This window comes from Pungitius pungitius, chromosome 1 (assembly GCF_949316345.1).
Source record: "Pungitius pungitius chromosome 1, fPunPun2.1, whole genome shotgun sequence".
NCBI lineage: Eukaryota > Metazoa > Chordata > Actinopteri > Perciformes > Gasterosteidae > Pungitius > Pungitius pungitius.
Window position 1 is genome coordinate 24,618,782 of NC_084900.1, and position 23,187 is coordinate 24,641,968.

At 42.3% G+C, this 23,187-nt stretch overlaps 1 protein-coding gene across 4 annotated transcripts in view; it reads right to left on the reverse strand.

Moving 5' to 3' along the window:
• Positions 1–776: 776 nt before the first annotated feature.
• The window catches only part of LOC119221890 (guanine nucleotide-binding protein G(I)/G(S)/G(T) subunit beta-1), a 30,089-nt gene continuing 7,678 nt past the window's right edge, over positions 777–23,187 (reverse strand). For 2 of the 4 annotated variants that reach the window (XM_037478054.2, XM_037478053.2), the window contains exons 2-11: positions 12,638–12,744; positions 11,797–11,835; positions 11,486–11,592; positions 8,265–8,328; positions 7,906–8,068; positions 7,008–7,074; positions 5,949–6,150; positions 5,324–5,540; positions 3,372–3,487; positions 777–2,956 (exon numbers count right to left, since the gene is read on the reverse strand). In XM_037478054.2, coding sequence (XP_037333951.1) covers positions 3,381–3,487; positions 5,324–5,540; positions 5,949–6,150; positions 7,008–7,074; positions 7,906–8,068; positions 8,265–8,328; positions 11,486–11,592; positions 11,797–11,835; positions 12,638–12,694 — 1,023 coding nt within the window. In that variant the 5' untranslated portion in view covers positions 12,695–12,744 and the 3' untranslated portion in view covers positions 777–2,956; positions 3,372–3,380. Of the gene's footprint in view, positions 2,957–3,371; positions 3,488–5,323; positions 5,541–5,948; positions 6,151–7,007; positions 7,075–7,905; positions 8,069–8,264; positions 8,329–11,485; positions 11,593–11,796; positions 11,836–12,637; positions 12,745–13,253; positions 13,361–13,877; positions 13,902–23,187 lie in introns of those variants that run through there. The other 2 variants (XM_062563548.1, XM_037478055.2) reach the window with 2 other exon arrangements.

A 23,187-nucleotide genomic window follows, 5' to 3' on the forward strand; every position in this document is an offset into this window, starting at 1 on the left:
AACGATAATTATCACATTGTATAATAAATCACAAATAAAGCTTTCATCTATTTATGCGCACATAACTAACCCTGTAGCAAATTTAGTCCGCGCCATATATCTCTCTATATGTCAAACAATCACAAACTGACAATTGGACAACTGTTCACAGTTTCGCTCCATCTGGATGACGATGCAATCGGACTGCTTGTGGCACAAATCGAGTCGCCCCTGAGACACCCGCCCCCCCGGGCTTCTGACTATCTGACCAGGGACTTCACCCATTCACCGCAGTGTGATAGCGCCACCGCCTGGCTCATAGTTGTAAAATGTACGGAGCAATGCAACACAGGACTTTTGAATTAATCGTTTAACGTACTACTGCGTAAATAAAGGAGCGTACAGTAAACAGACACGGCTTCTAAAAAAACCATTTCCTTGTCTTTAAGGCTGCTATAAGAAACGTTAATTATGTGTCGATTTATGCAGAACCAGCCATCAGTATTATATTTAGACTGCTTCACAACCCCTTTAAAGTTCTTCAAAGTAAATTTAATCAAAATGTTTGATTAGTAAGTACTGCGTTGGTTAAAATTACCTTATTGATATTGGTGAGCGCGGTCATCTCCAAACCAGAGGGTTGGCTGATCGACCCCAGGTCGCAAGTAGATGGCCTTAGATGGCAGTTTGAATATCCATCTTCACAATAACCGCACATAGAGCTTTAGGTCCATGCTGATGAACTAATTGCAATCTGCATGCAACTGTGAGAAAATAACTGTAGAGCGACGCCAGGCTGATTCAACAGTGGATAAGAAATTGTTTATTTGACTTGAACATAATTACAGGGAAACCAAACAGTCTGCAACATTCTAGCTTCAGTGGTAACCTCTTTAAGTGAATCACACTGAACACAGGTCATCTCAAACTGCTTTTTATTACATCTTAAATAACAGTACATTTTAATATAGTTTCTATCTTGCATCCAGCTTTCGGTTGTACACTGACTGACTTTAAAATTAAATACAAAAGGTGAAAAGGGAAGAGTGGGGGTGCAGAGCTCTAAAGTTATTTGATGAAGAGAAAAGGAAAGGGAATTTAATTAATTTTTTATAGTTTTTATTTCATTTTATTTTTTGCCAACTCCAGGCCTAACGCACAATTACAGCACATTTTTTGTACAGAATGTCGCAGAGAAAAAACAGAATGGAAAAATGTCACTACTGCTAAAGAAAGAGCGCCTCTGTTTACAAGGAGAAGGGAACAACAGAAAATTCTGCCATTCAGATGCTGCAAGATTTTTTTTCTTCATTTTTTATTAAAGGACAGAAAAAAACCTGTTATAAAATGTTTCTTTGTAAGTGGAATTTTCGTTTGCTACAGAAGGAATGACAATTCATTTGTTCCATTTGAGATTGTGTATGTTTAGGTGAATGAATGCAAGTATGCATGTGTATACAATTTGAACATTTTACGTTACTTCTTAATTTGTGGAATCCCTCCCAAGTATGGACCAAGTAACCTTTCATGTTGCAGGGTTTGCTTCTCATGTGCATAGCTTTGACATTTTAGTTGAATCATGTATGCACCGAGTAGCCAAAAAGAAAAAAAAGAAAAAAGAAAAATATAAATACCATTGTATTGATATATTCAACAGGTTATTTTCTTAAAGAAAAACATCAAAGGACTTAATTCCATATGCACCTTTTTAAGCAATTCTACAGCATGCGATTCTAAGAGATAACCCACCCATGGCAGACAACCAAAATCTTTTTTTTTCATTTTTAACTTAAAAAGTTTCAATATCATTATTTTCAAACATTGATTTATACAACATGTCATTCACAGAGTAGTAACTGCATTTCCAAGCACGGAATGAGCACCTCTGTTAAAAGAGAAACATCCGGACTGCAACCGGGCTCAAGTGGAGGTACTCCCTACCCGACCAAATCACATCACCGGTCCCAACCACGGGCAACAGAAACCAGGGGAAACTAAATTCAAGGAGGAAAAAAAATGAATAAAAAAGAGGGCGGGGTGGATTATGAACCGATGAGTTAATCTTCATTTAATTATTCTACACTGTCGCCAGACAAAAGGGTGTAAGAATGGTTAAAAGGGTTGTTTTTTGTGTTTTTTCTTCGTTTCAAAAACGAGCATTCATCATAAACAGCGTGTGCTTGGTTAGTTTACTTTTGTTTGTTTTTTTTACTTTAGACATTATTCTATATATGCAAAGTTTAATTTTTGTGCAAACAAAGATTTGTGGACTACACTGAAAAAAAGAAACTGTAAAAGTATCACGGGACTAAATATACAGAAGGGCCAGAAGTGGCTTGAGGACTCCCTGTTGAAGCTTAATTCTCTCACTTTGTTCTCCACTGGGATAAAGCTGGATTTAAAATGACATGATCTGGAGGTTCTTCTAGCTCTCAACTTAAAAACATTCTGGAAAGACAAGGGAAATAAAACAAAGTTGTGATCCTCATTTCAAACCTCAACACTTCACTGATCTACTTTTTGACAACAACAAAAAAATCAAAAAGAGATAGATAAGAAACTTTGCCTAAAAAAAAGAAAAAAAGCCAATACGAGTTAAATCACTGCCATGTTCACTCAGACCTGTGCGTAATGAGGACACAGGACAGGTTTGCTTTAAGGTGGCTTAATACAATTCCAGACCATGCTAATAGGAGGAATGCACAATTTCCCCTTCCACTGAATTCCTCAAGCTTTTTTTTTTGTTATTACTTTTTCATAGCTTAATGAGTGACGAGACAATTGTGCTCTTTCAAATGAGAACGGGAGAGGGGGGGAGAGAGAGAGAGAGAGCGAGAGAGAATTTTTGCCCTTGACAGATTTTTGGGGTGTTTGGAGTCAGTATCATGGTGTTTTTTGAAAAGATTGGATATGCAATAAAATTGAACATTGTGATGTTGGAATGGTTTTCCACTCAACTTTGGAGTCCAGGTGCCATCTGGGAAAAACAAAAAGAATACAATGAGATTGTCATAATTCAGCTGTACAAGTCATTGGCTGATCAAGTCAGGGTTGATCATACATGTATATCTCTGCTTGGTTAGCGCTTAGAGCAACAAATATTCACTACACGCAGACAATAGATTAACTTCACTTTTGTTTACTCATGTTCATGTTGTAATTTATTGTCCAAAACAATTTCACCAAAAATGTCTGAAGTTTTGCAAAGTGGTCATTGAACAGTAAAGCGACATCGAACAGGATACAAATAGTGGACGTGATAACATTTGGTTTCTCCGTTTCAGATGTTGCACCTTTGTTCCCAACCTCCAGATGGCAGTGTCTACAAACTCTAGACCCGCTTCCATGTGGCTGCTGCCTCCCCCTCACACAGAACAATGGCCTCTGTTTACCTTCAGACTCTAGTTCCAGATCTTGAGGAAGCTATCCCAGGACCCTGTCGCCACTGCCATGCCGTCGTCGGTCACACCCAAGCAGCTCACCCGGTTATCGTGACCAGCCAGGACACCTGTAGAGACACCACAGGCTGAGACAAGGCAACAAACCTGGCCTTGCAACAAAGGACATGGATAACAGAACGCATTTGAGATAGACGCTGAGGAACAAGCTGATGAAGGGAAAGAGGGGATGAAGGTTTCAGGACGTTTGTTGTCGGGATACCAGATATGTTTTTGTACTGTGGAAATATTTGGGATTAGACTAATTAAAAGGCAAATACTGACCAATTGCGCTGGTAATCAATATTCTACCCACCAAAAGATCAAATGAGTGTGTGTGTGTGTGTATTTGAAATAGCCTGCTCAGATGTAAGCCCTATCTGATCCCTGACCCTCTATACAATCAATAGCTGTAAAGTATTCATGGCTCCACAGGGGCAAGGATTGCAGGGGAGTGGGCGCCTGCTGCTCTGCCATTTATATACATATATATATATGCTACTTGTACACTTCTGAATCATGCGGCAGTAACTTTTCCCCTTTTCTATAATTATCTTACACTTTATTGTCTTCTGGCCCGGGATGACTCGACGCCAAATATAACATTTAGCTTCATGAGCAAAAACCTAGTATGATCCCAACACTTTTTTTCTCTTTTGCCAATCACTAGTCCAAATGTCATGTGAGGTTTCTTCAACACGCATAAGGCTGTGATTTGTGAAGCAGCCAGGAAGGAGATGTTGTGTGACCGCGTCTTCCATCCATTCAGTGTTCAAGCTTTGGCTTGTATGCTTTTCCTCACTGGTAATACTAATGTGAAAGTAAACCTTTCACGACTGTGTGCAGACGTTCTGTTGATGTAGTTTCTAACAGGACATTGTCCAGCTGTTTAACTTTCCAGATGCTTCCTTGGAATTCAAAGTAAAAAACAAACGCAATAAAAATAAAAAAATAAAAGTATGGTCAGGTTGAGACAAAGTCTTAGGAAAGGTACAAGTGTGCGTAGCGCTTTCGAGTAGCCGGAGACGGCCAAGCTCAAGGGGCAGTTAGGGTTGCAGTGACTCCCCCTGGTACCATGTTTTATTTAGTGGTTTATTGCGCCATTGACGGCGTGCTGGCGCCTCACTCGCAACACTGAACTGCCCCCCTCCCGTTCATGCGACCGCCTTAAGGCGATTGCTTGTACTTTGAATTTAAATGGGAGTGTGTTTGGAGAAAAGGAGAGCCCATTATCTGTTGCATGGATGGACACACCTGACCCAGATTTGCTCTCTACAGTTTCCTTTTCTAGTTTAACTGTATTTCTGATGTGGCATTGAAAAAGGGAGTCATGACAGCTGCAAGGCCAAGTAATTAGAACGTTTTCATTCTGGGAAGGTCGATGCAATCAAAAGACTGACAAATCAGTCATTTATATTTCACTACACACTATCCCTCAGCAGGCTTCAGGTTATGTTTAATATATATGAAACTATGCTGCGTGTTTGGACAACATGGTTGGTTGTATAATATAGCACCCAAAAATAAAACCAATTGACAGCTCCGCCCACTTTCTGCAGAAACAGACCAGGTGTTGAGAGGTGAGCTAAAACCATGCTACAGAATAGTTCTCCACATTCATTCGAATTTCAGCTTTGAAATTCATCCACAATTACAACATCAGGCTTAGTTTAAAAAAGGGAATAAATAAACCCAAGAAGACTTTGCTGGTTCGGAACAACAGCTGGGACAGATGTGGTTCATTTCTTCAGCATATTTCTGAACAGCGCCAACACCAAACTGACTCTTACTGCTGACCGATCAAACGGAGCAGCCGTATTGACTCTTGACATATTTTCAAAACAGCCAAACTGATCAATGCAACGTAACCACGCAGCTCCACCCTTTATTCTGGTGCAACGCCTTACCTGCACGGTCGGCCTTCAAAGTGTCCCAGACGTTGCAGTTGAAATCGTCGTAGCCAGCCAGCAGTAGGCGGCCACTCTTGGAGAATGCCACAGAGGTGATGCCACAGATGATGTTGTCGTGTGAGTAAACCATCAGCTCCTGGTCGGCACGCAGGTCAAACAGCCGGCAGGTGGCGTCGTCCGAACCGGTGGCGAATGCGTTGCCGTTGGGGAAGAACTGCAACAGAGGTCAATGGAGGTTTTCAATGTTGATACTTGTGTGCCGATGTTCTTTAGTTCTGCGTGATGGATACAAATAACTCCAATAACTACATTTAGTCAGTGTAAATGATTTAGGTAATTTCCTGAGATTGTGAAACATGTTTCTTTCGTGCTTCTGGTGCTTAAAAAAAAAACTTGAATATATGGCACCAAATCATCACATTTTTATTTAGAGCCCCTCTAGACAGCTCTGGAAGACCAACTTAATGAATTAACATTTCTGTAATTTTACTCTTTTGACTTTCCTCAAACCTGCGAGTTGCTCCGAGGCTCCTAACTAGGACACGGCGAGCAGCAACGGAGACTCGACACCCTCATGTGATGAGTAGATGACATGTAAAAGAGTGTGTGTGTGCAGCCTTACGCAGATAGCGTTGATGTCCGACTCGTGGCCAGTGAAGGTCTGTCGGCACATTCCTTCTCTGATGTCCCAGAGCTTGGCCGAGGCATCGCAGGCCCCAGACACAAACAGCCTGGTGTCGGGCGCCAGGGAGAGACTCATTACATCGCCAGTGTGACCGGCAAATGTGGTCGTCTGCTGACCAGTCTCAATGTCCCACAGAGCACTGCGAGAAAGCAGAAGAATGTAAAATTTAGTGATGGGGGTAGTTAGCACTCTTATCAGTTTTTGTTCAATACACAGTAATGACTCACTAAACAAAAAGTAGGAATTCAGAAAAGGATTTGAAATGACTTTAGTATATATATATTTGTTTTTAAGCTATCGAAAAGGTCTCACTCGAAAGACTTCAAAAATGTTGGAAATCGATAATATTCATGGCATCCTAAGATTGGGATAAGCCTAAAAAGAATGAAGAACATGGGCAGCAATCGAAACTTCCACTGGTTCCAGTAGTAGAGAGAGCGTGCTTAAATTTGCCAAATTTAATATTGATTCACGGATGTCTCTTGAATTAGCTTGTTTGTAGCAATTTCCATTGGCCAAGCTAGCCCACTGTGCCTCTTTAAGATAGTACTGCATAAGCATCGGCTGACAAAGCAGATTAAAATATTGCTTTTCTACACTTCATTAATACATCTGCTTAAAAAGCACAAATGTTGCCTTCAGCTTGCAAAGGTTAATTGTACTGAGGGCAACGAGTTTAGTTGTTGCCAACTCAAGTGATCATTGTTGTCTGAAGAGTTTATCAACACAACAGTCTTCAATTGTTCAGCAGGGTTAGGATTAACCGTTTGATACCGGGTTCAAATAACTGTATAGAAATACAAAGAATATAAAGAATACTCGAGATGGGAACCATGGGACTTGGACGGGACGCCACCAAGGAGGTGGACGGCTATACATTGTACTGGTTGGATGTTCCCAGGTTTAGTGTTGATGGGGTGGAACACAGGGTTGTCTTATAGTATAACACAAACATACAATATAAAAACCAACTCTAGGTGCAGTACCACAACCTACCAGGTGGTGTCTCCAGAGCTGGTGACGATCTGATTGTCATCCAGGAAGCGACAGCAGGACAGGTAACCTGCCAGAGATCAAATAACTCATTTATGATAGAGTGTCTTTTATATGGAATTAAGAACTAGATTTATTCACTGTCGGCACAGAGGAAGAAGTCATGAACAAAATTCTCATCACACACTCTAATCATTCGAAGCGTGTGATGTGTGGGATGCGCCGAAGAATTGACTTATTCACTCCCAGAAACGGGAATATCGCCCTGTGCATAATTCATCCTTAACTAGCTGGCAGAGAGTGCATACCCTCCCCTATAGCAACAACTAGAGCTAAAATGCTGACACACTTCCTGCATCATGTGACACTGATCAGATGAATGCTCCTTGCCTAAAAGCTCAAGGGTTTCATTAGTTTGAGCTGGGACACAACTCAGACAACTTCTGGTTCTATGGACAAAAACAACATGCAACAGGAATCTAAGAAAGGAACAGAATTGAGTTGCACGCTGTGTTAAAACAAAGTCAATATCAGACATCCATCACTGAAAGCTTTGCTGAGCTGGGTATTATCTCAAGTGCTTTGTCATGTTAATATGACAACGTGCACACCGGCCCGGTGTCTGAGGTTTGCCATTTTCCAGTTACTTTTCACTGACGTTGGGGCAAGGCCTTAAGGAACTTAACAGTAGATCAACACTAACTCATAAAATCCTAAATGTATTCTGTTTAGCTTTACTGCAGAGCCCAGCATGATCGCCAAATAGAAGCAGAGACCACAGGTCCCTCGCGCAAATTCTCTATTGCCTGAGGTTCCAAATGTGACTCCACTGATCCGCCCTTCAAAGAGCTGTGCGGCCGATGGGTGAGTGGGTTTGTGTCAGCTGATTGGTCCAACCTACCTGTGTGTCCCGCCAGCTCGCGGCTGACGCGCACATTTCCCTCGCGGGTCTTCAGGTTGTAGATGGAGCAGATGTTGTCCAGGCCTCCGCAGGCCACGTAGTTCCCAGAAGGGGCGTAGGCACACGTCATCACCCAGGAAGAGCGCAACGGGATGGCGTGGACCTGGAAGAAAGAAGGAAGATTTTGTATGGGTTTGCATGAAGTGACAGATGGGAGAGAGACTAGTGCATGTGACAAGGTTGCCTAACCCTATCAAGGGCACAGACACTGACTATAAATAGCATTACTTCCCACCACTCATGAAATATTTTATTAATAACTCAGTACTTTTTGTGAACCCAAGTTAAACTTTGTTTACCTTGTTCGTGGTGTAGCTGTCCCAAATAATGAGTTTACCATCCTGGGAGGCGCTGACCAAAAGCCTTACGAAAAAGAAAGATAACATCAAATTCAAAATTCACTATGCAAAGGCCGTTTTGTATAGACAGTTGATTGCTTTAATCTAATGGTGATTGATACAATCATACAATCTATTGGTACTCATGTTCTGTCCTTCAGCAATGGAAATAGCTGATTGATAAACATGTGACATGACTGTATGGCTATTTGTGTATTAACATTTCAATGTAATATTGTGCAGACTTCAACTGTCTTCAAAACAGATAAAAGCTGCACCACGCTGCATGGAGTTTAAGCAGGTAATGAATAGAAAAGCTTTTAATCCAGCACCTGTACACCAGATAAATGTGTCATGGCATTATTTTTTAAAGCTGCTACTGCAGCAACAACACAGTATTCCACAGAATGCACACTGCTAGTTCCTAAAATAGGCCGATAAAGAGCGCTGACGTTCCTATGTAATTCACTAGAGTACTTTCAAGACCACATTTATTTTAGTATTTTAAGTAACTCAAAAAGCCACCTTGCAAAGTCTGTGCTGTGAGCTCAATAGTTGTAATCGGAGCCGTTACAAATCCCGTTTTAAATCCTACAGCCCGTTCTCAGGTGCTCCTGTGACTGTGCTCCGCTATCTGGGTGACTCCAGCAAGAGTAACCACAGCGACGATCCCAGTACGCAGAAGGCCAGGAAGAGGAGTGAACACACCGGCTGGCCGAGGCCGGCTGGGACTGTGCCCGTCTTAACTACCGCAATCACACTCGCGCTGATAATAAGCCGGGGACAGAATGGTGTGTGCTGGGAATTTCAGTCTAAAAGAGAATGAGCCTTAAAATGATCTGATTATTTTATCAGCTGGTACACACTGATGCAATGAGATGCTCACTTTCTCGTCAGAACTGAGCTCTGATGACAAGGTTGGGAACAGGCGGCCGATGTCTGGAAAGCCCCGATGAACAGTGCAAATGAATTAGTGTTGCTCGTCACTCGTCAGGTGTCTGAGTAACCGTGATGCTGCAGTGACGCAGTCGAACACCGGGAGAAGAGTTTCTGCCGAACTGTGGTCCTGTGCAGCTGAAGTCAGGGTTGTGCGGCACGGTTGCAATAAAGATATGAATCAATCTGGCATATGAATAAAATAAGTGTTTCAGGTGTTTCTAATGAATAAATTGAGATTCAATTTCCTGCTGTAGAAGCACTAGGTTTACATGCATGCAAACAAATAACCAACTATTATATTAGTACCAGTTTGCTGTAAGCAGCATTTTTATCAATTCAAAATCGGAGTTTGGATGTGCTTATATTTATCAATTTAGACAACATAATTGTGTGTCTTGATAAATTATTTCATCACAACACACTCCCTTGACAGAAATCATATTGAATTATCGTCCAGCATAGGATTGAGTTAATAGCAAACGATTAGTGATTACCTATTTATTAAATGTGTACGTTATATTCTAGACCTAAGAAACACAGGGTAACAAAGCCGTACAAAGGACAGAGATAACAAAAAAACTTTGTGATCTAGTTCAATACAATGCCCACTACTACAGACAATAAGACCACAATGTCAGTCACATGCACCAAAACGAAAGTAGAAAGGAAGAAGCCAGCTCTTCCATTCATAAATGAGGGCAGTGTTAGAACTGTTGAGTATAGTTGGACGCTGAAGCATTGATTCAAAACTTCTGAAGTCACATCAGTAACATGTCTTTGAGCATCGCTCCCCATCGATGAATGACAACAATACTTCATGTTGAACAATGGATTGTGTGAGAATACTCTTTCTTATTTCACGAGGTGTTTAGGCTTTATGCATTATCACAGAAAACATAAGGGGAAAGCCATTTGAACACCAATTTGGATGTGAATTACCATGGTAACAGTCGTAACTAAATGCATTAAGTGATATTTGTGGGGATCCGATGTAGTCAGCGGACATCCGGGCCTTTCAGTGTGCTGCTCATGGTTGACATTCTGTTCAGCAACTTGAGATGGAAATCTGAAGTTGGAGTTAAAAGGCAACTTGTCCAACCGGAGTGGCCAGTTTACAATTTTTTCCAAATCTGTCAAGATCAGGCCAACGTGTCTCGCTTGTTACTTTGCAGTCTTTTTTATCTGTATTCAACTAAAGCCTACTTGAATGCGATTGATCAATGTCCCACTTGTAAAATGAATAAAATGAGCATGTTACATTCAGCAGCAAATTTGTTTTATGTATTTTTTCATTGGAATACTACACTTTGCCTCTTAAAAGGACTTCAACCATTTATTAGCTAGAATTTTTGGTACATCAGAGTGTGAACCCCTTAACCTTTAACACAATATACAGTTGAACTAACAATGGTTTTCTTTCCCAAACTTGGAAACCCGCCACCACAAACTGAATCCAAGCAGTGTCAGTGTGGGGCTAAAAATAGCAGAACATGCAGAGACTGTCGGTCAAAACATCTTCATGTGACCTTCTTTCTGGGTAGCTGAATCTCAACAGGTAGTCTAATAAATCCCCCAATGCCTCTTGGAGCTCAAAATGAACACATGAAACAAACAGGATGAGCTGGAGTACTTCCACTGGATGATTATGATGAGGTGACGTAGCAGTTCGCAGCGCACTCCCTGCGGACTGACGCACACCGGCACCACGGTGATTAACTCGCGCGTTGCTGAGGTGAGTGTGTACGACTCGGGGGAAGGGGAAGGAAGGCGTTACATGCGAGGAACGGAGCGTTGCTTCATCTTCCTCGGCTATCTCGCTTCGGCACAGCTCTAACAAAGGCTGAACTCCATTTGGAGTATTTCCCTACCCACATACCCCACCCCCAATGCACACAAACACAGCACGCACACACACACACAACACACACACATACTCCGAGACAGTGACTGATTCATGTCCGAATGCGCAATGAAAAAAAACACATTACTTCTTGTGCAAGTGCACAAATAGCCTGCTTTAGAATTGCTAGAACACCAAGTAAATGTTAGCCTGACAGATCGCTTTGTACAAATGTCAAGAGCGAGCCATTGTAGAACGCGGTGGCTCGACGAGGTCCCTCGGGACCAGTGACGAGCACAAAGACGGTCAAGCTTGTTTTTATATTCACTTCCTGTATTTAGGCGAGGCAGACTGGTGGGATGATTATTTCCTTAATGGACAGAATGGAGTTGAATGAGATTACCTTGAGTCAGTGCCCCAGTGCATGGCATAGATTTTAGCCAGATGCCCCCTCAGTGTCCGTCTAGTGCGCATTTGAATTCTGCCAACAGGGTCGATGCTAGCTGTGATCTAAACGAGATAAAAGGGAGAGAGGAAGTCACTTTGAGACGGCTGTCTATTTGCGCTCAAACTTTAAGGAGTACTCCTGAGAAAAACAAAAGAACATCACGAACACCACCCAGTCAAACAACAAAGCTGATTTTAGTACATTCTCCAATACGTTTCAGCCTCATAAAAAAAGTAGTAAAACATGTTTCTCTCCACGTATCTTACCTGAGACAGAGTAGCATCCGCACACGCTTTCCTGGCATCCTGAAACACAACAGCAGAGTCAGAACTGCTTCAGCACAGTAATCATCAGAGCATCAAACCGATCACTTTATCAGAACACGCAACAAAATAAAAAGTGTCCAAAAAAAGTTTTAGTGGTAATACAATTTACCCTGCCTCAATAAACTGATACCTACAGCAGTAGAAATTGGTTAAAAAACGAGTGGGCTCTTAATTACTAAATAAATGCACATAAATGCATGTTTAATTGAAATATATACAATTGTGTAATCTCAGTTTAAGTGCATTGTTTCCATAATAATAGCACACATAGCAAAAATGATGGAGCAATACAAGTTAGACAAATCAAAGCATTTACTCTATGCATCGTAACAATTTAAGATGAACTGGCATTAGGTTGCATAGCACTACAATGATGCAAACGGGAAGCTGGTATGGACTTTAGCAGACAGCTTAAAGTGGCATTAATCTGTAAAATATTGTACAGTGTCTGTCCCGCCTCTTTCGGCGGCTCATTAATAGCATTGTAGGCAGTGAATTTGACAGGTTGGCTGTAAAATCTGTAAAGACCTTTCCGTCACTTAACCCATATAGCCCTGTGTTTTGAAGCAGAAAAAACAATGTCAAAAAAAAAAAAAAAGTCTGCTATATGTTCATAATGTCAACACAGAGAGGCATCAAACTACGATGCTTCTCCGTGGAAGATCTGCCTTTATCAACCCCATCTGGAAATATCAGTCTCCAGAGTACTAAGCGGGAAGTTTGAAACTAATAGAAAAGAAAAAACAAGCAATGGGCAGATTTGAGGACTTGAAGGCCTTACTCTGATCTGGTTCTTGAGCTGCTCAGCCTCCTGGCGTAGCTGATCCAGTTCACTCATTTTCCTCTGCTAAGGGTGTGCTTCGCTCCGCCGCCGAGACTCTTACTGATCTAAGGAGACAAGAACAACGGGAGGCTTAACATACACATACACACACACACACACACACACAAACTGCGCATCTCACGTTGCAGGAAACAAACACAATGTCTGTACATATTGTACAACGAAGACAATTGTACTGTATTTTCTTTGACTCTGAATGAAATACTTCCGTGATGAACTTATGGAATGAATGCGTCCGAGTCTCACTTCATGTCTCCTAAATCTGATCCAGACTAAAGTTAAGGGGAATCAGAACTGCCCAACACTTTCTAGACGAGACAGCTTCGCACGGTTACCTAGCAACAAGGACTCAGCTGTTACTTGAGGCATAAGAGACCATTTTTGAAGATGATGTTGAATTTGTTCTCTCTTCCCTCACAAACAATAGCAAACCCTTGGGCAGAGATTAGGCCACACTAAGCAGCTGATAACCATTACTCAACAGCCAAGGCAAAGAAAATAATGGCTTGAAAAAAAAAAGAAATCCACTCCGCTATGAGGGAGCAAAACATACCAGTTTACTGACAAAAGGAGCAAGAATTAAGAGTCCAGAGACAGCAGAGGCACAACAGGAAACAGCCTTGGTTGCGTGGCACTACTGGAACCTCAAGGCGCTCAGATGACGGCCAAGGTTTGATGAAGCCGTCGATGCTCTGGCCTCTGGACTCTAAACTCTCCTCCAATGTCATCCCTGTAATCCTGGGACACAGTTGATTCAGCTCCTACAGCCAAATCCGGTTAAGACAAAACCTGCTGATGATCCTAAAAGCAGTGGCTATCCTGCTGACCTCAATCCTCTGGTTGACACTCTTAGCATTGACACTTTCACTCTCCATAGATGGAAGACAAATTCTCTCAAGAAGAGCTACTGTAACAATTATGATCTGTGGCTAACAGGCCTGTTGGTCACTAAAGGAATCCACAGTTTGAGCAGCACAATCAGCGCTACTAGAAGAGCCGGTAGAAGTCACACTACATTATCCAGTGACAATCATTTCACAGTGTCTTCCTTTGATACACTCTCCTCTTACTCGTTCAAAAAAATACACAATCTTTTCTAAACACAACTGTTCCATGTAGGGAACTATTGGTAACATAAATGCCCATCTGTACAGACTGTACCGCAAACACACCTTACCTCCCTGTTTGGATACAAGTCCTTGGTTTTGGGGAGTGTTGAGACCTTCGGAATGAACACGGTATGCTTCAAGTCCCTGACATCCCAGCAGCTAACTGTCATCTGATTGGCCAGCGCTGCTAAATGAGTCTGCATCCGAGCCACAAGACTTAACCCCTAATCTCTGCGATAAAAACTTCTGTAATATCACAGACTAATTCTAGGGTCAACTGTGTTGTAAACACTCTGCCGTCCTGATATTTTCTCCATGTATTGTATTGCATCTGCAGTACCAATCAAAGGTTTGACTGAGAAGGTGTCCAAACTTTTGACTGGTGCTGTAGATACTTGGATTAAACATTTGGGGGCCGTTGGTAGTTTAAATTATTTGTTCTAACTTCAGTCAGTGGTTCCACTACCATTGATCCAAGACAACAGCAGACAGAGCGCAACGACCACCCCCCCCACCCAGTCAGTTCACCGGACTACTAAATATATATATTATATAGGTTTAAAAGAAAAATACACATGATTGCAAAAAGAGAATTCACTAACTGCCGCTATGGACAGAGGCTTGGTTTCTTTGCTGGGAACGCCCTGCCAGGCCTGTACTGCAGACATGTTGTGTCCTTATTTTAGGGACTTTTGGGTTTCACTTGTTTAAACAAGTGAGCGGCTGGGCTGAGGTCAGGTTATCAATGGAGCCCCTCAAGAACATTACACTGTCTGGTCCTTTAAGAGCTGATGCAACACAGGGTTTGTTTCAACTGCTTCGTAAAAATGAACGCCAAACATTTCTGCTTTACAAAACGCCCACATGCTCCAGAACAACCCAATTAGATGAATGTTTAATTAATGAAGTGCAGAGAGTTATAGAAATAGAGAATATTCTCCTACAAAAACATGATATGGCAGCACTCGTTACTGCTATTCATATTAGAGGTGTGATTTGGATTTGGTTTTTCCCTTGTGCTGGGAGTGTTGAAACCACTGGCCGGCCAACAGATACAGCCTCCACTGCACTGCCTTCTCTTTCTGCCAGCTATTTTTAGACAGGTGGTGGGGGAGGGGGAGGAAGAGGAGAAGGGGAGGGGAGCAGACTTCACATTTTCCAGCCACTCCTATCAGCTCCGACATCTCGAGCGCAGTGACAAGGAGAGAGGAAGTGTAATTTGACTCCACACACACTTCACTGGTATTTCTCCTTCCTGAACAACAATAATCACGCAAGCGCCGTTAATTTTTTTACAAATCAGGAGATTTCTACAGAGGTTTTGTTTTTTTAAACAAAATTGAGAGTTCTAAATAAAAGTACTGAAATATAAGAGCGGGGCTATTGTGGGCTTGAAACAGCACATTTAGTAATTGTTAAACTCTTAAAAATATTAACGGCATTAAATGTTAAATCTATTCAAAATAAGATTGTTTTTAATGTTGTGAAACAAATCTGCAGTGTTCCTTTACTTAATGTGTCCAAACGCATACCGTGTTGCTCAACTCATTAGCACAATAAACCTCAAAAGTGAACCATGGGAACTAGACGGAGGACACTTAATATATCAATATCGGAATAATATTTTTATGAATTTACAAAAAAAAAGATGGCTAAATGAATGGAGCAGCAGGTATTTAAACAGTTATTTGGTTTGTTTAATTTCATGAGTTGGACTGTAGATTTTGGGGGCAGACAAAAGGCTCCACCCCGATGACACACGGCGTGCGGTAGGTAGGCTGTGAGATGTTCTGGTGCACAAGAGGATCGAGGCAACAGAGCCAGATTAAACTAATGAGAGTGAACAAGCAGAGGACAATTGGGAGGGGAGCTGCTAATTAACCCCTTGGTGAACATGAGCCAGGCTCACTTACTTTACTGGCATTAAAGAGCGAGCAGAGGCAGCCCACACTTCGTCGCGTGTGTTGACCTTCGCAAAAAAAAAGACGAATGAGATAACACGATACAACATAACGCAATCCAGACAAAGAATAAAAAAGGAACATAAAAGTATGAACAAAACTAAAAATAAACTATTGCTGTCATAACACGCGACCACACGCGAATGACAAGCACAGCAAACCAAATAATTATCAGCCTTTATGATCATCAGGAACATATTTTGCATGATTTCTAACTGATCCATACTTGCTATTCTAGCCTGGAAACACCGCAAATACTGAATTTATGTCCTGTGGGTACACCAGGTGAAATAAATGCGGCGTACTACTCTGTTAAATACTGAAAGTGTGTGAACGGCTGAGCTCAAAAAACGTTGAGCCTAGAGCTGCAACTAACGATTATTTCGATTACATCGATTCATCTGTCGATTATTTGTTCGATTAATCGATGAATCGGATAAAAAAATAAAAAATGTAAAAACATTAATTTCCAACCCTTTATTGAAAAATAGAACTGACTGTGCACTTTCTAAATATGTTTTGACTAACAGATTGCTCCTTGAACATCCCTAAGTAAGCAAATAAAATGGACTAACACAAAAAACATACACACATCGCGTGATGTATACTTTACAGCCGCCAAATTAAATATTTTAGGCACAAAATCATGAATCATTGCCGTGGTGCTCCCGTGCCAGGCCATGTCGCTTTTGCATATCTTACAATCAGACATGTCAACCCTCCCGAATTTCAAAGCCCCTCCCGAAAATCTCCCGGACCGACCTTTCTCCTGATTTCCACCCGGACAACAATATTGCTGCACCACCCGTCACTGGGCGCGCTATTTCAGACCGAACAATAATAAGGTTACACCTTGAAGTCGAGCGCGGCGATTAGAACGTAAAACTACTGGCGCTGCAAAGAAAACCGCAGCACCCCCCCCCCCCCCCCGTTTCCCGCTAGGACCCGCACCCCCCATTTCAGTGTGAAATACCTGGGAGGATTTAGATCGCATTGGTTTCAGAACAGTATTACGGGTCTCTCCGATGGTCTTTCATCTACCTCAGCGCTGCTCTTTGTTTATTTTTCTTAGCAACGCTCTGCTGGGCGGAGCTTTTTTTCTTCTGTTCTGCTGCGCGAGCGCTCAACTTTTTTTTTCTCAGCTCTGCGCGGCGCGCGCAACTTTCTTTTAATACTCAAACATAATAGTCGCGCGACACAACGAATCGATAATGAAATTCGTTGCCAACGCTTTTAATAATCGATTTTAATCGATTTCATCGATTCGTTGTTGCAGCCCTAGTTGAGCCCCTTGGGTTTTCCAAACGCTTGTCTTTGAGTGTGTGCAGTCTGTTTATCATCTGGGGTCAGAGTGCATGGAAGTGTTGCAGATACGTGTCAAAGACCAAGACATGGGATTGGAACATCCCTGCTAACGGGGGACATTGTGTACAAGGGGAGGTTTGGGCAAGTGAAGAGGGAATCTTTACGACTGGGCCATAAACTATTGGCTAATATTTTCAGACTTAACATTAAGGATTAATGTTTACATGTCACCCAGCTACAAGACCAACACAGCCATGTATTTGGCACACATTATTGTAGTATTCAAAAGGGTGGGGTGTGGGGTAGTGGGCTTCCTGCTTGGATACCATGAGCCCCACATCTTGCCTTCAGGGGGATCACATCCTGTTTCCCCGGTCCGATTGTCCCCGCTCCCTCAGCTCTCCATCCGATCTCACATTCCAGGGCTTCAGAGTGCCACGAAGGTTGTGGTGGCTTCGCCGTTACTCCAGTCATGCAGTATGAAGTACAGAAGGGAATGGAAGGGACTGTTGCAGGGAGACTTTCACTAGCTGGCTGTGTCAGCATGCTGCCGCACTCTCAATGCCAGCGCGTAGCTTCTCAAAGCAGGCGTTTCCTCTTTCAGGGTGTTTCCCTAGCTGTGCTTGTGTCTCTCTCGCGCTCTCTCTCTCTCTCTCTCTCTCTCCCCCCCTTTGTCAAAACATTCAGCGGATGTGGCGACAGCGAGCACACTTTACAAGTACACCCGCTGTGTGGTTTCTGCTGCCTCCATTGCACCCGGCAGTGTCCATCCCAGCTTCGAACCAGGAGATGCAATCCGCCGCATTAACATAATAACAGGTTTCACTGGACATCCAGACAGGCAACATACAAATGTCGGTGATAAATCGGGATGGACGGGTTGTGGGGGTTGGTGGGTCAGCAGGAGGCGGTGTGTGTGTGTGTGTGGTGCTGCAGCGCCGGAGAATAGGCGGCCACTTCACAGAAAATTAGGTCAGTCTGGCTTAGATCAGGCCTCGCCCATACTGGTAAACAATTAATCAAAAACGCACCGTTGGATGGAAGCCAAGTGCACTGAGTGCAGATGCCACGCGCGCCTGTTGGGAGGACGAGAACCCGTGCTGTCGGTGGGACGAGACGGTCACTGCCGTAACCCAGAGGAAATACCATGGAAATCAAATCAAATATAAAATATGTGTCAGATTATGGGAGTTGTTTCTTCACGGCTTATTTTGGAAGAACCGAAGAGCCATGAAGGTGTTTTAGGTGGCGTATTAAAATGTTAGATTTCAACTAAATGGTCCCACAGACAGTGCCTAAATCTAAGCTGGACCGGTGAAACGGTGGATGGCTCCAAGACTCCTTTGCCTCCCATGCCGGGCTTACAATGGGACTGCACTTTCAGGTCTACACGCAACTGGTAGGCTTTTAGAAAAGCACTCTGTCCGGGGAGAAACCACCTAATTCCATCTTCTCCTCTGTATCCATCCATTAGAAGAAAACAATGCATTATTTAAAAGCGTTCTCCCACACTGGTGCCCTTTGAATTTGGGTTAACCCGTATTGTGCTTGTAGCCTCCAGTCCAATTAGTGTTACTGACTGGCTTTAACTACCAAACTGGCAACCTACGGAGAAGTCGAAATGTCAAATTAAACGACTAGGTGTGTGTATATCAGTAAACGACCCAATTCATTTGTGATCGGTCTGTTAAAAATAACCCCACTGTTTGTTCAAGGGGGCCACACGCATTTGAGCTACAGGCTGGAGATTGTGTGATTACACCAGTTACTTTACTAATTTACTATTACCCTACTCCGGCTAAATGTGGGCTCTGAAGCTGAAAAGAAAAAAGGTGCAACAATCAGATTATATTTGGGTTAAATAATATGAAAGAACTAGGTAATAAAAAAAAATGAACAGATACATATTTATTCACTTATGTCAGTGCCCATAGTGAAAGTTTTGACAAGAGGCGCACATATATCAAATGATATTTTAAGTGCAAGCGTCTTTTTTTTGTCTGGTCGGTGGGCGGGAGCCCGACTAAGTGCTGTGGGGAAGAGATGGAGTAAATGGTAAATGGAGCTGAAACACAACCAGGTCACAAGGAAGGCAGGAACAAGGGAGATGATGATGCGGTGCAGGAAGACAGAAGAGGATCGCTCCTGGACATTTCTTAAAAGCTCCATCCCATCCCACTCGCTTTATTCACTCCATCACTCACTTTCTATGGGCCTGTGATATTCCAACAACCAGAAGGGATCTACAGGAGTGGATTCCGACCACCGGGCCACGGACCTGTACCGGTTTGTGGGCCATTTGCGCTTGACATATTTTCCCAAACATCACCAAATGCCTTTTTTCCTGCTTCTCGTAACAATTACTACAGGGAGCGCGAAACAACACCCTCCACACCCCACGTTGGTTGGTCGGTCTGCAACAACCGTTGGCTTGTTATTTTGTTGTGTTGGTCTGCCACACCTTCAAGTCAGATCTGCTAAATATTGTCTAACATGAAAACCCTCCATGAGGCAGAAAGGTTGGGGACCACTAATCTACAGCACCGAGGAAGTAAAGTCTTACTGCATGTCGGGCATCAGAATGAATGATGAAATGTTGTCTGGTGAAATGTTCACGATGGTGTCCGAAAATATAAAGTTCAAAACCAATTTTTTTTTAAAAGTAAAAGTCCATTTGACATATTCAGGTTTCTGCCCTGTTGAAGCAACGTGTGCTGATTAGCACTGTGACACATACTGGTCACTCCTCCGAACGTCATTCAGCAAGCAACAGCGAAGGTTGACAATGTGTGGATTATTCATTTAATCACAATTGCAGGAGTGGGTGGATTTCAAATCCTTATGGGTCTTAAGAAGAATGGATGAACTGAAAATGAATAGCCTCGGGCCCCACAACCCATTTTGCTCTGTTAAAAGTGGAGCAAAATCCTAGGGCTACGAATGAGTATGCATAAGCCGACACAGTTCTGTTCATCATGTTCCACTGAATCTGGCTGCACAACTCATTTAAGGAAAAACAAGAAAACGGTACAGTTCAGCAATTTGTAACTTGAAGAGGCGGCCTCTACCTTTCCCCTGAATACCATCGGGTGAATGTGGTACGTTACAATCTGCTTTAAACTCTGAGTGGAATTGTACCAGAAGGATGGTTTCATTTTCAGTGGTTTGTGGTAAGACAACTTTTGGCCACTGAAAAATCCACAGAGGACAAACGTGGGCCCAGAAGAATGACACAAAATTGCTTCCAACGTGTGTGAAACAATTCCAGTCAGTTGAAGCCTTGTCGACGAGGAGGCTATTGAAAACAATGTATTTTGTAGGACAAAAAGTTGAAAGCATGAACCAAAAACCTTTCCACATCAGCCCACATGGAGCCAGGGGCAATAAGCGCATGGTGAAACGTTTGCATTTCCTAAACAGTAAGTGTTCGTAAAAGTTACAGAAACACAACATGCGGTCAGTTACACAATGCACTGAAACCTTCTTATTGTACATATGCTAATTTGGGGGGCCTCTTCATGTGATGTGTAATCTACTCGTGGTAGGGGTGTAGGTCAGTGTTATTATGAAGTATGAATGTATGATATGAATCAACAAGTGTGTATTACACCTTTATGTACATCTGCCAAGGGATACAGGGATGACCTGACGTGTGTACCTCAAACTGCCCAATGTAAAGAGATTTAGCCAGCCCATGCACTTCCACGATTAAACTGATGAGTAGATAAAGGAATCAAGGAGTCTTCTATGCACGTGTTGCTATTGCGACATTATAATATGGATTTTTTTATTCATGCCTTTTATAATATGGTGCTGTATTCTGTATTATTTCCATTATATTTGACCACGTTTTCTTCCACCATTAACTTGAGGAAGCTTCATCACCCCACGGCTCTGAAAAGGCTGATGAACCAAAGTATTTAATAGTAGTACTGTCCATAACTTTGTTGGTTTCCTCATATCTTTAACCAATTTCTTCGCTATACAATTTGAAAATATCATTTAAATTCCCGACTTCACATTTCGATTACACAAATCAAATACATTTTTGAAATTGATTCAAAACAATTTGAGATTCAAGAGCAATTTTCCAATCAGTGCATTGGGGATGATAAAAGCTGCTCCAGTCTACCTTCAGTGTATCCCCTACCATTATATTATGAAATTATCCCCCACCCACTTGAAAAAGTGTGAAATAAAAAAATAGTTTTTTTTCCACGTATGGAGATTCCGCTACAACACGTGACTTGATATAGGGTTGGGTCTTTGTGAAAACGATCAAGCTAGATGTGGAATTTGTGTGAACTGTCCCTTTAACTGAGCACAATTTTATACGGGCTCCCTCATTGTGGCTGCCTACTGCGGGTAACGCCTGATGATTGGGGACATAACGTCAATGGGACTGACAGTGGCGTTTATTTGATTGATCAGTGAAACATTCCATGATGCTCTTACTAGACAGAGTGGATTGTTAGAAGTAGCAGTCATTGGCTGTTTTACAAGTGACTCCATCGCCAGAATTAGCCAAAAGAATAATAACAATCTGACAATACAATCCTCACACTCCACAGCACAAAGAAGTCATGTACATTAAAAGTATGTTTTGGGCTACGGAGAGTTGCAAAACCAGCTTTTCATACAGATGAGTTAAATGAATGAGAAGGAAAAAAAGAAAATTCAGGCTAGCCCAGAGCCAAAAGCATGGCTTCATTTAAAAACATAAAATACACTTGATTGCATTAATAATCATATCCCTCCCTTTGTGCTTCTGTGTGAAGAGTCACGTGCCAGTCCACTAGATTCAAATCGATCTTTGTTTGAATGATCACATATCGGTTGTTGAGAGCAGTTGCTCGACTGAAGGATCTGCCACGCATTGCCACGGGGGGGGGGGGTTCCTTGCAGAAGTTTTATTCCCCCGAGAACACATTTCATATCCAAGTAATATTGGTATCCGTTTCGGCCCATCTGTGAGATGTAGATTATTCTGTGAATCTGCATTACATCAATTCAGGAAATCTCTGGCAATATCCAGCCCTACATCCTTCGTACAGGTAACTATTGACTATGGCTTTAAAGACTTAAACTCACCAATACCTGCTAGCTGTACCGTTTAGGTTTGGTCCCATTTTCCTTTGGTGGCCAAATGTTGAGAATGAAATGTAAATAAAGCGTAACTAAAGACCTGGTTTCTATTCAAAGCCGGGCAGAGGTTGACGTGCATAGGCAAAGCACCGCTGGGGGTTGTGATGGGCTTTCGGCAGGGTTCCAGGGTTACGCGGTGTCCGAGTGCTGACAGGTGTGCGTGTGTGGGTCACTAAGCTGCTCTGTTGCCACTTACTTTGACTGTTCAAAACAGTGGCTGTTAGGAGGTGAAACAGTATGTGCATTCATTTAAAACCATTTTTTACTACCGGTGGTTTGGTGCAACCAAACATTGAAAATCAATAGGTTTTCAATACACCTTTTAAACCTAAACAATAAAAAGGTATGGCAGTGCACTAGTTGTTTTAGTCAAAGTCAGTTGTATATACTTCAAACTCAATTTCTACCGCAAATGTTTCAAACTACTGAAGGCCAAAACCGACTGCTGCTGTTCATCATCAATGTGCCAATGTTAGAACTCAAAATATACAGTGTTTGTGGGTGCTTCTATACGTGACCTTACTCGATTGTTAACAATATTCTTCAAAGCTTATACAGAGGTGCATCTCCCACTGTAGGAATGTGCAGTATAAAAAGGTTTAGAAAAGACATTAGTATGCGATGGCCCTATGTAATGAATTTTGACTATATCTTGCTGTCATGCCCCTAAAAGTCTGCTGCCTTTTTGAATTAGTTTTTCAAGAAACATATAAACATTTCAGATATACATTCATCTGCTAATGGGTGAGGGACCTCAAAACTAACCAAAAGGCGAACACTTTCACCAAAACAGAGCCTAATGATTACAGTGTTACTGTACTGAAATACTCCAAACCGCCCGGTTCTCAGAGGTCAGTCTTCGCCACAATAGTCTCAGGCCTCCGGTGATAACATTCAGGGTGCTGCGGTTTTCTTTGCAACGCCAGTAGTTTTACGTTCTAATCGCCGCGCTCGACTTCAAGGTGTA